This window comes from Hylaeus anthracinus, unplaced genomic scaffold (genome assembly GCF_026225885.1).
Source record: "Hylaeus anthracinus isolate JK02 unplaced genomic scaffold, UHH_iyHylAnth1.0_haploid 0, whole genome shotgun sequence".
NCBI classification, from domain to species: Eukaryota; Metazoa; Arthropoda; class Insecta; order Hymenoptera; family Colletidae; genus Hylaeus; species Hylaeus anthracinus.
In genome coordinates this window covers 12,968,950-12,981,359 of record NW_026533254.1, presented here as the reverse complement: position 1 = coordinate 12,981,359, position 12,410 = coordinate 12,968,950, and the positions used below count along the sequence as shown (strand labels likewise).

Genomic DNA, 12,410 nt, shown 5'->3' with positions numbered 1-12,410 from the left:
TTGTTGCTTCTTACGTAACCTGGTTTGCACCTGCAGGCAACCAGATGTTTTTGGCACTCCTGAAACCAAAGAGCTCGGAATATTTCAAGATTTTGTATCATTTTTAAATAGCCAATAGTTTCTATGACTCACAAATTTCGGGCAGACTGTAAAATTATCGTCCCAAATGGCACAGGTTACTTCACAGCTAGTTCCACACCTAGACCATTTCTCATATTGGGGACACTTCTTCCTTGGTTTCGGAGTAGTGTGTTTCGCTGCAGCTTGAACAGAAAATTCATTAATTACTCGAGCCGAAACAGTCTTTCCTTTAGCCCTTCGCGCATCCACAATCTTTATTCGTTCGTTTGATAATTAAATTTGAGACAGTGGAGTGCAATGAATTAAATCGTGTATCCGATTTAACGGGGACTTACTAGCAGCTACGACCACCATAGCGATCAGGAGAAGAACGAAGACGTATCGAGACATTGTCAATCCTTATTCGATGTTACACGTCTTGCATTCGCTCACGTCTGCGGGCCTCTCGAATATTCTTCGTTTTTATACTCGTGATTATCTCGATAATGTTCGCCACGTTGGCTGTTCTTTCGTTAGAGATAACATTGGTATCGAGGCTGTTTGGTTGTTCAAGCACACGGAGAATTTCCGTACTATACAGTCTCTGATTCAGTGATTTATTGTCACTCTATAATTATTCAAATCGTAAACAAAAAACATACTAAAACGATGTGTCGTGTATATTGTTAGATGATAGCAGAGCTGAATATTAATAATAATGGTACGATTACTTTGGACTGTTTTTCTGGAGGTGATTGGAAATAAAACAAATTTCTGCATGCAAAATTGTTTATTATCGTCGTTGCATTAGAAGCGTAGTTACACGAAGGGGTTCATTAGGGAGCAGAGATGGTCGTTGATAAATTTCTTAGTGTTTTGGACATTCTGACAAGGGAATACACCTATCTCCGTTTCTGTAGAAGCCCTCCATACAGCGGCAGGCAAAGTCGAGAGGAGCCTAAACACACATTTGCCAGTTTCGTGAACGTATGGCCTACAGAGTTTTAGAAGGTATGCTAAATGACAATTGCTCCGACACTTACGCTACAGAGTCTGAACGACGGATCTTCGCAGCTTGGCTCGCACATTCTTCCAAGGCCTGACCAGAACATATTTTCAGGGCATGGTTGCTCCGGTGGGACAGCGCTTACACCCACTGCTCGAGCAAAAGAAATTCAAAATTTATAGGCGCCCAGAAAAATTTGGCTCTAGGTCTTAAGGAACTCTTGTTCCACGTAACAGTGGAATAAAATATTATCCCAAAAGTTCCTTTCTGTGACAGTTATTTATATAAATAGACAACCTAATTTCTCAGAGGTTGGTGTTACACAGTAATAGAGCAAAATGGATCCTACACAATTCGGTAATGTAACATAAAACATAAAATATTGCGACTGTATTACTTATTAATGAAACGTATGAGACTTTTGGGAGAGCCTAATAACTAACCTACCTCGATATGCAAAGTCTCCAGCAGACTCTAATAATAATAGAACAGATCGAACGATGAGTAACTTACCAGCAACCACAACCAGAAGGACGAGAGCGAAAACGTAACGAGACATGGTTCTTCCACGGTTTCACTTGTTCTACTTTTAAGCTATCTTTTTGTTGTGTTAACTTTACTCAACGATCGCTACTCCTTTTATACCCCCGAATTTTCATGAATATTTATATAAGGATCAGTATTCTGTCATTGACTAGATAACGTTATCATAGCACTTGACAAACGATCTTTCGCTGCGATTAGGGATAGGCGAGTTGTACAAGTAATTTTTAAGCTTGTTTACGCAACAATGTTTACGCGGACACATTTTTTCGAGTGATTTATAATATGCTCCGAGAATTAGGTTATCGTGGATATTTCAGGGAAACGATGTCGAACGCAACAATTAAGACGCTACGCGTGTTCGAACCACCGTGATCCTTTTCCGTGGAAAATTTTGCTCGTTTACGGAATCACGATTTTCATTTCGTGATTTTCACGTGGCGACGAATTTTCGTCGCTGTGTCGAATACCCCGATGTATCCGTTACGAGCAGAGTCGTCTGGCGTTAACGAGGTATCGAGGAACTAATTCCGAGTGAAATCCACTTAAAGAGCGAAGAAAGTGGAGAGAGATTCGGGCGTGTAAAATTCGTATCCCAGTTGTTCGGGGGAGGGTGGTTGGTAAATTATCGGCAGCTTCACGGCTCCTCTAATTGAGCGGTTTGATCGAGCGACCCCTCGATTCCAGGCTCACTCGAAGTCTTCGTTCGCCTCTGGTCGCGTCGTTAGGCACCTTCCAAACGGGGTTCCGAGCGAGCTCTCGAACCAATGTCGTCGAACTTCCCCTGTTGCCTGAGAGGAACATCATCCCCACCTTTGGCCCCTTGTCGGACATTTAAATGCAAATACACTTTTTTACTTATATTTATATGCAAATACGCGGCTTGTTCCCGCGGCAGACGGGGGGGGGGGGGGAGCGGAGGGGGTGAGAGAAGAAGGGCACGAACGACGCCGCGCGAATGAAAACGACGTATTTCACAGGCGAGAAAAGGGCGCACGCGATACGTCGCAATTACCGCTGTCGCGCGTGTACTTCGCCCGTTTCGATTCAATGAATTTAGCGAACAGTATCTTATACGGAGCGCTCGAGTTACGTCTCGAGCAACCTTCTTCGAGATATTCCTCTCGGCCGTAAAGGAAACGTCTCAATTATAGCCGCAGTGCTCGTCAAACTTTTCCTCGAGCGTTCGACATTCACGCGACGAGTAACGTAACGAATTCACGTAAGGAATATTTATTTCAAGTATCGACGTACCAAAGTTCCCGATACTCTCCACTCCAATTTTCCACGATTTTCCCGTATTATTTATTTGTCTCCATTCCTTCTGCTACTTTAGATAGCGGGCTATCTCTTCGCTACTGAAGATTCAAACTTCCTTCGGGCGCGGGGGGGGTGGGAGGGAGGGAACAATATGGCTCACAGTTACGCGGCGACGTTTCTCTCTGGCCCGCAAATTGCACGAGTTCTCTTATCGTAACCTTGGAGGCTGGGAATCTCATTCGGAGACAGTGCATCCTCTTTCCTCGTCGCATAACGATACGCCCGATCACGACTCGCGCGTATAGCTCTCGCTTTTGTATATCGTTATCGGTTATCTGGAAGCTTCCTTCGTCGGAACGTGTATCGAAAAGGCGGATCGAGACACGTTTTCCATATTCCTGATCGCTTTCTCGATTCGCAGCCTCCTACCGTAGACAAACATCGCGCAGGGAGATTTGAATTTTATGTCTTTACTCGGAACTCGGAAGTTGGGCTAAATTTTCGTCGGTTCGACTCGTTCTCTGTTCGGTTCGTCTCGTTTCTCTGTTCGATAGATTATGAAATATGATACGGACGAGGTAGACCGGAAAAGTTCCTTTTCGAAATTTTCCGGACGGAGAAAAGATACGGAGAGATAAGGGAGGGTCGACGAGAGATGTCTAAGATCGCCGCGAAACGTGATATTTAAAATGCAGATGCACTCATTTAAATACCCCTGGCCGTTCGCGATTTAATCGTCCTCGTTTCACCGCGGCCCTTCGCGGGTTGCTCGTACTCTCCCCCTCCTCATTCCCTCCCGCCCCCCCCCCCTTCGTTGGTGCGCCATTATCCCGACAAGGGTTCTTCTTTCGCCAAACCGGAGAGAGTCGAGCCGATCTGTAATCCGAAAGTTGTCAGCCGCACATCGCGCTGCCCTAATGGAATTTGAATGTCGTTAGCCGAAGTAACCGGGCGTGAGGAGAAAGGGACCTTATCCCTATTACAGCGTCGTCCTCGCCGTCGGGGACACGGTCGCCGCAGGTATCGCCCTCCAGGACGAAGCCATCGTCGAGTCGGTAAGTTTATCGGACCGTGAAAATGCGTTTGATAGCAACTAATCCAATACGTTCTCACGATAGATGGACGGAATTCTCGTCGGCGATTTATTTTGTACGCGACGAGTGGTTCGGCGAACTTGAAAATAATCCTCGAACAGGATCGTAGCGTGTCGATCGTCTTCATACTCGCGGAACACGAAAGAAGGACACGAAGGAAGGAGTATCTGCGGTAACGACGATCTCGAGAACCTCTGCGGGAGGATTCCACTATACCGCCGCGTCAGCAGCAGGCCTTTCCTTTTTCTACTCCCATTTTCTCGCAGTCAGCAATCGCTAGACGAGTCGACGAAACGGTTTGATCTATCACTCGAGATAGCTGTCCACCCAGTCATAATTTGTGTTAGAGAAAGCAGAGTCACGAGTCGAAAGTCCTTCAAGTTTTTCTTCTATCGAGAAGAAGTAACGAGTTGAAAGGACATTAGGACGTGGGAAGATGGCAACGCCAGGTACCGATCTACCGCAATTGTTAGCACCACGAATTTCTATGGAGAAACCGATGATGTTCGATAAATCAGGAGGAGAGAAAGAGTCGGGAGAGGACGCTAAACTTGAACTCGGGATTATGCGGCCGGTATATGCACCGACACGCACAATGCGTCTCCGTTGCGCCTCTTGTCCTTGGGACTGTCTTGTGTCGACAATGATCCGCCTGTGGCTGGCTCCGCCTATCTGAAATGAAAAAATCATCGAGATTAGCGTAAGACAAGCTATTTATAACGGAGCCTCGGTGTTTCAAGTGAAAAAGCTTTGACGCGTTCTTTCGCGGTCGCTGAACCGAGGGCGCTTAATCGGGGAACTCCGGGTTGATGACTGATCAATGGGCTTCGTCGATGATCGCTCCCTGGCTCGACCAGAAACTGGCAAAGTGCACGGTAGAAGAATCACTCGCAATGGTTACGTCGTAAGCGAGGGAACTCTGAATGAAATTTAAAAACTAGTAGACTCTGCCGACAAACAATCGACATCTTCAGTCTCTCGAATCGTTCGGCAAGCTCTGAATTATTCCTGGATCTAGATGAATCCTCGTTGCGTCTTGAGAGGTCATGCGCCAGCACGAGATCGAAAAAAGCATGATTTTTATGATATTTTTTATTAAAACATCTAAAAACATTTTTACAAAAACTGTTCGCGTATTTAAAAGATCATTCTTCGGAGTATACATCGTAATGTTTACAATAAGAAATAACAATAAATAAACATAACATTGACAATATCCGGGGACCCTGTCAAGGAAAAGCGTTTTGCGGTGACAGTGAAAATTGTCAATGTTATTTTCTATTGTAAGAATTATGATGCATTCTCCAAAAAAAAATGCTCTTTTAAATACACCAACAGTTTTCGTAAAAATGTCTTTAAATAATCTCACTTCCAATTGGACCGAGCATAGTTTTCAGGCGATGATAAAATTACTCACCGAATCGGGATTTATCTCGGCGAGCCGCGAGCGCCGATCGTCGATCGACGACGATGACCCTCCCTGTGCATTTGTCATGCAGTTGCCATCGTTCTCGGTAGGCGTTCGCTTTCATCGATTATGCATTCGAATTTATATTTATGAAGCGTTGTAGTAGCTGCTCGTATCGACGTTCTAATAATGGATGCTGCTATAAACCTCTCGTCAGGGTCGCCCGATGCGACATCGCCTACTCGTCTCTCACGAAGATTTCCCCGCTTTATGCAGTCACACGTTTCGCGGATACGACGAGTCCTCGGTTTACGAGGAGTCGCGGATACGCATGCCCACGCGCGCCTCTGTCCTTGCGTATACAGTAATCCCATATAATGACGGATCCCTCTATGTACGTAACAACGTTCGTATCTGTCTATTTTCAATTATCGCGTGTCGTCCGCTTGAACGGCGCCGAGTAAATGAAAGTTGTGCGACCAATCGTGAAACTTTTGAGCTTCGATACAATCCTTAATGCCTTCGCGAGTGTCATCGTGAATGTGTTGGTCAGGATTTCTTGATGTAAATTAATCCAAACACGACCCTATTTCGAGTGTGTTTAATTATTCTCTAAATAATACTTTATTTATGCCGTTGATATCAAGTACTATAACAAAAAAAAGAAGAGGAACAAAAATCAAACAAATTGAGACAAGCACAGTGTTATCATTACGTACCATGTTCGTGCTGGATTACGTTGGATTAAGGTATCTACAGACGTAAATTTCGATTCTGATTCTCGTCTAATTCTTGAAATAAATTATATAGAGTTTGTTCGCCGAGATTTTTTTTACACAATTGGAAGTTTTGCTCATCTGCGGTCTCGAGGGCGAAACGAGCGTGCCTGGGATCGATTTTTCCCTCGGATCGATCGAGAGTCCGCGAAGAAATCGACCTGCTCGTCCCGTTGATCCTTATTCGGCTTGATCGCGAAGGGTGTCCAGTTTGCGGTCGCGTTCACCGTTTATTGCTCGAAGCGTTTCTTTGAGCGTCACGAGGGAGTGGTCGTGGCGTCGCGTTCCCTTCGTCGCCGAATAAATTTCCTGGCGAAACCGAAAGCGTGCGTGAGAAAGCCATCCACGCAAGAAACTGCCCCCGGCGGGGGAGGCAGGAGGACACCAGACGGGTTTTTCTCGCGTCGAAGCAAGAACTACGCTTCTTTCTTTTCGGGAGGGGTGTTTCGTACTCTTCTGGAGACGTCTGAGAAGAACGAGGGAAATGTGTCCTCTCGGGAATACACAAATGAGAAGACCGTCGACGTTGCCCATTATCCAGCCTCTTAGGAACTCGTCCAATGGCGTTGCATAGTGGCACGTATATGGGTCATAGACAATGGACCTGTCGATGTGTAATTTCGGAGGAACAAGAGTGATCCATGGAAACAGGAAAAGACTTGCATCTTTATTCTACCATAACCGAGTGGGAAACGCACGTATTTCTCGAATTCCTCGATCCGTGAAATATCTCTGCGAAGAATTCCTGTTCTTCGCTTAGCCATTCACGGTGCGCGTCTTCAAACTACTCGACGCGTTTTTCCACGTTCTATCGGTTTCTGACGCGGTTCCCTGGAAAGAAAGCCGGGCTCTGCGTCCATCTGTTTCGCAGCCAGAAACGTTTCTCGACCGTTGCCCTAATTGATCGCGTCTTCTCTGCATTTCCATGAAAAAGAGCTTCCCTGCTCGATGGGTAGCGTTTGAACGATCGTGTACGGAGCTATTCTTCCAGCGATGGAACGATGCAGCCATTTCCAATTTTATTTAACGCGATAACGTAACGAACAAAGATAAGAGAACGATGCAGATGAGTTAGCCTCGATCCCCCTGGGTGTCCTTTTACAGCGTCTCCCGGTCCTGACCAGCCGATTACTCGAGAGAGAGCCAGTTCGAGAGCAGTCTCTGTTGTATATTTCATGAACGGCGAGTTTCCATCCTCGTCGTTGCACCAGGAGGACGGGTTTGAGGCGGTGCCCGAGCCACGCACACGATCCCATCGACGGAACATTTTATTATACTCGACGTACGCGTTTTCGGAAAATTGCGTTTCTTCCACGCTGCCACGTTCTTCGAATGCCAAGACGGACCATCGATGTCGAATGAACGTTGGTCAAATATTGTACCAAAAATTCTTCCTTCCTCGGCAAAGAAGAGATACTTCGCGATTGTTTGTTTCCTTGCTTCCACATTTCCCTTAGTCGATATACCATCGGTGGTACGATTCGTCTCAGCTAATTAATTACGCGTACTTCGAGAATCTCTCGAGAAACTTCGTCTCGTCCATATATGGCGATGCAAACTTCGCTTCGTCGAGGCATCGCAACTTCGGCTCTCGAGTTGCAGTTTTCGTTACCTGGGGGCATCGTCCAGCCTGCACTCTGCTTCTACTTTTTCCGTCCGCCCAACGGAGACGATGCATCGGTCCGAATGGACCCTATTCTTCCCTCCGACGTCCACCAGGTTGCTGACAATCTTGTTTACCTGTCTTCCCCTCTCGCGTTTCGACCCACACGCGATCCCCACGCTTCAAGGTTTCCGCGCGCGGATCGCTTCGCAGACGGCGCGAACGCCTCGCGCAGATGCCGAGCGGTTTGTGTCCCTGTGTGCGAGTGCGTGTCCCCTTTCCCTCCTGGCCTCTCCCTCCCACCTCGATATTGCACACTGCACCATTGCAACCGGGTGAGGGCAACGTCCTCTCGGTTCGGTATCGTCGACTCGCTCGCGCCAACATGCGACAGGCCTCTTGAGCCGAGGAGAGCCGAAAAGCATGTTGCTCGCGCCCTTTTTTTGCGCTTCACTCTTTTCCCGCCCTCCTCTCCGTTCGTTCCCTCTCCGTTGGCGCGCGTGAGGCCACGCATGCAACGTGCACACGCTCCCCGTCGTCGATCGCGACTCCTCGTCGCGAAAGGAGGACAGGTCACCGTGTCGCGGGCGTTGATCTTTCCATCGAGCACTTTTATGGATCGTGGAAAACCAAAGAAACCAGGACCGTTCGTACGCTGTTCGTTCGTCGGCTGAAAAATCCAGGCCGATTCTTCGCGCGGAATCAACTTGTTCTTCGCGTAGACCGAGAATGCACAAAGTTGCATAGGTTACGCTCGGATCACGTTCGAGTTACCCTTATCGTCGAATTGGTCGTTTATAGGCCTTCCTAAGTGGTTGTTTACAGTTACATATAGGCATGTAAATTGCACATGCAAACGAGCTTCCGCGAACTGAATGATAATTTTTAATTCATCCGGAGATTCAAAGCGTCCAACACTTGACTTCTTGGTTTCTCGTAGATGCGATAGCACGATGTGTCGAGCAGATTCGCGTTGAATATGCAATATCCCTGGACTACGTTTATCCATACGATCTTGTTGCACGATTATCGGCAACAGGTTCGTCGTCCCCTAACAGCCCTTCCTCCAGCTTAAGTAAGGAAGCGTGGAAGTAAGGAAGGCGTTGTCCCGTGGCCGATTAAATTAATTTCTATCTACGGCGATCTCGAGCATCCGGATCGCGGGATTCTCCGTTTCCCCCGCGCTCGCTATCAGGCCTCCATAAATAGAGCGACATCAGAAATAAACTCATATCGGGTCCCGATGGCTCGCACACACTCGACCGGCACGCTATCGCGCATCTACTATCTGCAATCCGCTGCTCTGTTTCTAGCTGTCCTCCTCGCCGAAGAGAGATAGATCGTGCAGCTAGCCCGTAGGAGGTTTACGTCAATGGGGATCGCTGTTTCGACCGGTCTTTACGGAATCCTTTTATCACCCACGGGGAGAAAGAAACTACTGTGCGCGCGTGTCACGTCAATGGACGCGTTTCAGTGTCGGGGACTTTATCGTGAATGGTAACGTCGATCAGTAGCCCCTTCCCTTTCCCTTGTCTTCGAAGAAAACGCTTACTACGGTGTCTTACGCCATGGATGAACGGTTGATGGGACTCGAATTCGTTTGGGTACAGAAAGACAGGAATTTTAGCTTGCATTTTAACACGTTGGTCCCCGCGTCTCCCAGAAATGGTTGACAAGTCCGATGGATGGACTTTTCGGCAAGTGTGAAACGATAATGAAAGTAAATTTGAAGCATTGTTGATATTTCAAATGGAGCCATCAGCTTCTGTTTCTAGACTTAAAATAAGAACCAAGTGAGCAAGAATTGACACGTTGGCTCCTGGACTAAAACTCGTGAAAATTTTTACCAAGTTAACATTTTATTTTCAGACTGTCGAACATTAGATAATTCAACATTTCTCGTGGCATTTAATTTCAAGTAGGATTTGCGAAGTAGACATGTTAAAAAATTAAATGCCACGAGAAATGTTAAATTATTTCATCTTCAACGGTCTCAAAATAAAATATTAATTTGATAAAAATTTTCGCGGAGTTTCAGTCTGGCAGCCAACGTGTCAATTCTTGCTCACTTGGTTCTTATTTTAAGTCTAGAAACAATAGCCGAGGGCTCCATTTGAAATACCAACGATAGTCCAGTTTTCCAATACTTCCCAACACAAATTTCGTCTTGTAAGTTCGAGTTTACGATGCCTGTTTAAAATGGCCGAAGATCGGGCCTGTACTTTGACGGCCAGGGTGGTTGCACGCCTTAAAGGAGATCTGCTCGCGCGCATTTCCGAGCGACCCAGTTGCATACCGAGTGCAGTTTGTCGTGTGTGGGCCGTTCGTGTAGGTACCGTTGTCGATGGGCCTGCGATTTGCAAAGTCGACCAGGCTTTCTCCGTTTCTTCTGTCTCGTTTCCCATTTCGGTCGATCGACCATCGAGAGAGACCGGTCCTCCCATGCAATTTCCGATCGCGCTCGCCTTCTTGGAGCTCTTAATGTGCTTATCTTGTCCCATTGATAACTGCGCGGTCAGGCTCGAAATTACGACATTTTTCCGCCGTTAACGAGACTCGATCGTTAACGGTGACTGCGACAGAAGCGTATATATCTTGCGTTGCGCGAGGACTCGTCTCGATTCTTTTTATTTCCCTCGCTGAACGCGAGACCGGTTTTCTAAGTTGATAGCGGCCGAGAGAGCGACAAAAAGCCTCGATCCACGCTGGATCCTGGGGGTATCGATGGTGTGTTGGACGCTCGGGGCTTTCGACGAGAACTTCGAGAGACGTTAAGGTTCGAGGGGTCCGCTGAAAGTTGGTCTGGGCAAAAACTTGCTTGGAAACTGTTCATTTTTTCGCTCGTCCGCCTTTGGGGCGAGAGGGAGAGGGAGGGATTAAGCGCCCTTTGAAGACGCTGATCATGTCGCGGAAGCTGTCGAGGACTCGTTATCGGAATCAGTAATAGCGCGAGCTAGACAGTTCTAGATTTAATCTCTGAACGATTAAATTATTGCTTCAAAGTGAAGGGTAAGTAAAGTTGCAAAGTAAAAACGAGTCGTAGATTCGCGAACAAGATGTTTCAAACGATTAGCGAGCTTTCCTAGGGGTTCTACCAACTCTGTACCGCAGGTTTTTCCATCGAGCCATCGACTGGTGGAATCCAATCACTTTCACGATTATTTTTGCCGAATAGCTTCGAGCGCGAAGGCTGCCAATAGTCCCGCGACGACAAATGGCGCAGGGAGAGAAGAGAATCGGAATTCGACCGGCTAAAATATTCGCGTGGCATCCGAGACCTGGCCCCCGGGAACTTTTAATTACGCGACCCGTTGTAAAGAGCGAAACACGAGGGCAAAATGGGGCGGGAGGGCTCGGGGGTGACGTTGGAGAGGCTGTCAGCTGAGAACGACAACGAAAAAAGTACGCGGGGGGTCGTAAAGCATTCGAGCAATAAAGCTGCCTGCAACAACGGGCAGGCTACATATTTTAAGAAATTAATTTGTCGAAGGACAAATTGCCTCGTTTCTCGCGATACCCGAGAACAAGGCAGCGAGAGAAACGCTGAGGGCGCGCGGGGCCAAACGGCCGAGGAACAGGACCAGAGATTTACTAGGGACGGCTTTACGCGAAAGCAGACGATTCACTGCCTCTTCCCAGAGACTCTTCGACCAAGGAAAAAAGCCAGATTTGCTGAATTAACGGAAGCACGGAGCAGATAAGAAACTGAAAGATATGCTTCTCTTCGTGCTAAGAAGAATAGCAACTCCCTTTACCATTTTGCAACAGGAGGTATCGTGAGTTGTCATCGAGTGTCGCGAATATTTGTTCAATGGCATTGGTTACCAAACACAGGGCGAGGGCGAGTCTCGAGTGTAAATGTCGTGATTCATATCCTACCCAACGACACTTACGAAACATTGTCTTTGTTTTGTCCTTTTAAACAGCAACTTAAAAACTAGTTAAACTCGACCACTCAAGTTTTATTTACTTATTTATTTATTTATTTTTTTAATTCGTAAGATGAATTAAAAGGGTCTGAATTGATAGTTGTTTCGGGGGTCCCAGCTGTGCTGTAGCGTCAGCCCTGGGTTCAACCTTGCCATTGGATCTCCCTTTCTTCTTCGTTCCATCTTTTTCAGCCCCGACTCCGAAAGGGTAGAGATCTCTCGCGAGTCCTCCCGCGCAGAGGGACAGAGACCACCGCCGAAACTCCGTTTCGGCTAATTTACGCGCTCGTAAATCTCGCGGCGCTTGGCCCGCGTTGTTGTTGCCGCGGCACCAGCCCCCCGGGAAAATAATAACGAAGCGCGTTTCGTAAAAAGAGGAAGAGTTGATCGATGGACGCAGGGACGAACTTCTCAGGCCTCGGGGCCAACGAGGAACGTCCCGTTTTCGTTGAACATTGAGTAAAAATATTATTACCTAACCCTACATGAAGCTTTAGAAACCTTCTAATCGTATTCTTTTATTTTGTTGCAGGTATGCACACACGCTAATTCATACAGTCTACCATGGTCAAGTAACACGGAGGGTAAGTGTTTCTACCGTTATCCTAAGTGGAAGAGACGGTCAGAATCTCCTGGGAAATCGTCATTAAGTGTCGCGGCACTTATCGAACAAACTTTCCCTACGCTCAACGAGGATTTCACTTCAGTCCTACTTCAGTTCGCAACTTCGT

General features: G+C 47.1%; 2 protein-coding genes across 2 annotated transcripts in view; one reads left to right on the top strand and one right to left on the bottom strand.

The window, feature by feature from the left end:
- The window catches only part of LOC128891218 (headcase protein), a 167,784-nt gene that overhangs the window by 95,118 nt on the left and 60,256 nt on the right, over positions 1–12,410 (top strand). The gene's annotated exons all lie outside the window — the stretch shown is intronic.
- Positions 832–1,735, bottom strand: LOC128891459 (serine protease inhibitor swm-1-like). Its single transcript, XM_054150959.1, has 3 exons — positions 1,580–1,735; positions 1,104–1,216; positions 832–1,018 (listed from the first exon to the last, which is right to left on the bottom strand). The coding sequence occupies exons 1-3, from the start codon at positions 1,623–1,625 to the stop codon at positions 929–931; spliced, it is 249 nt and encodes an 82-aa protein (XP_054006934.1). The 5' UTR covers positions 1,626–1,735; the 3' UTR covers positions 832–928.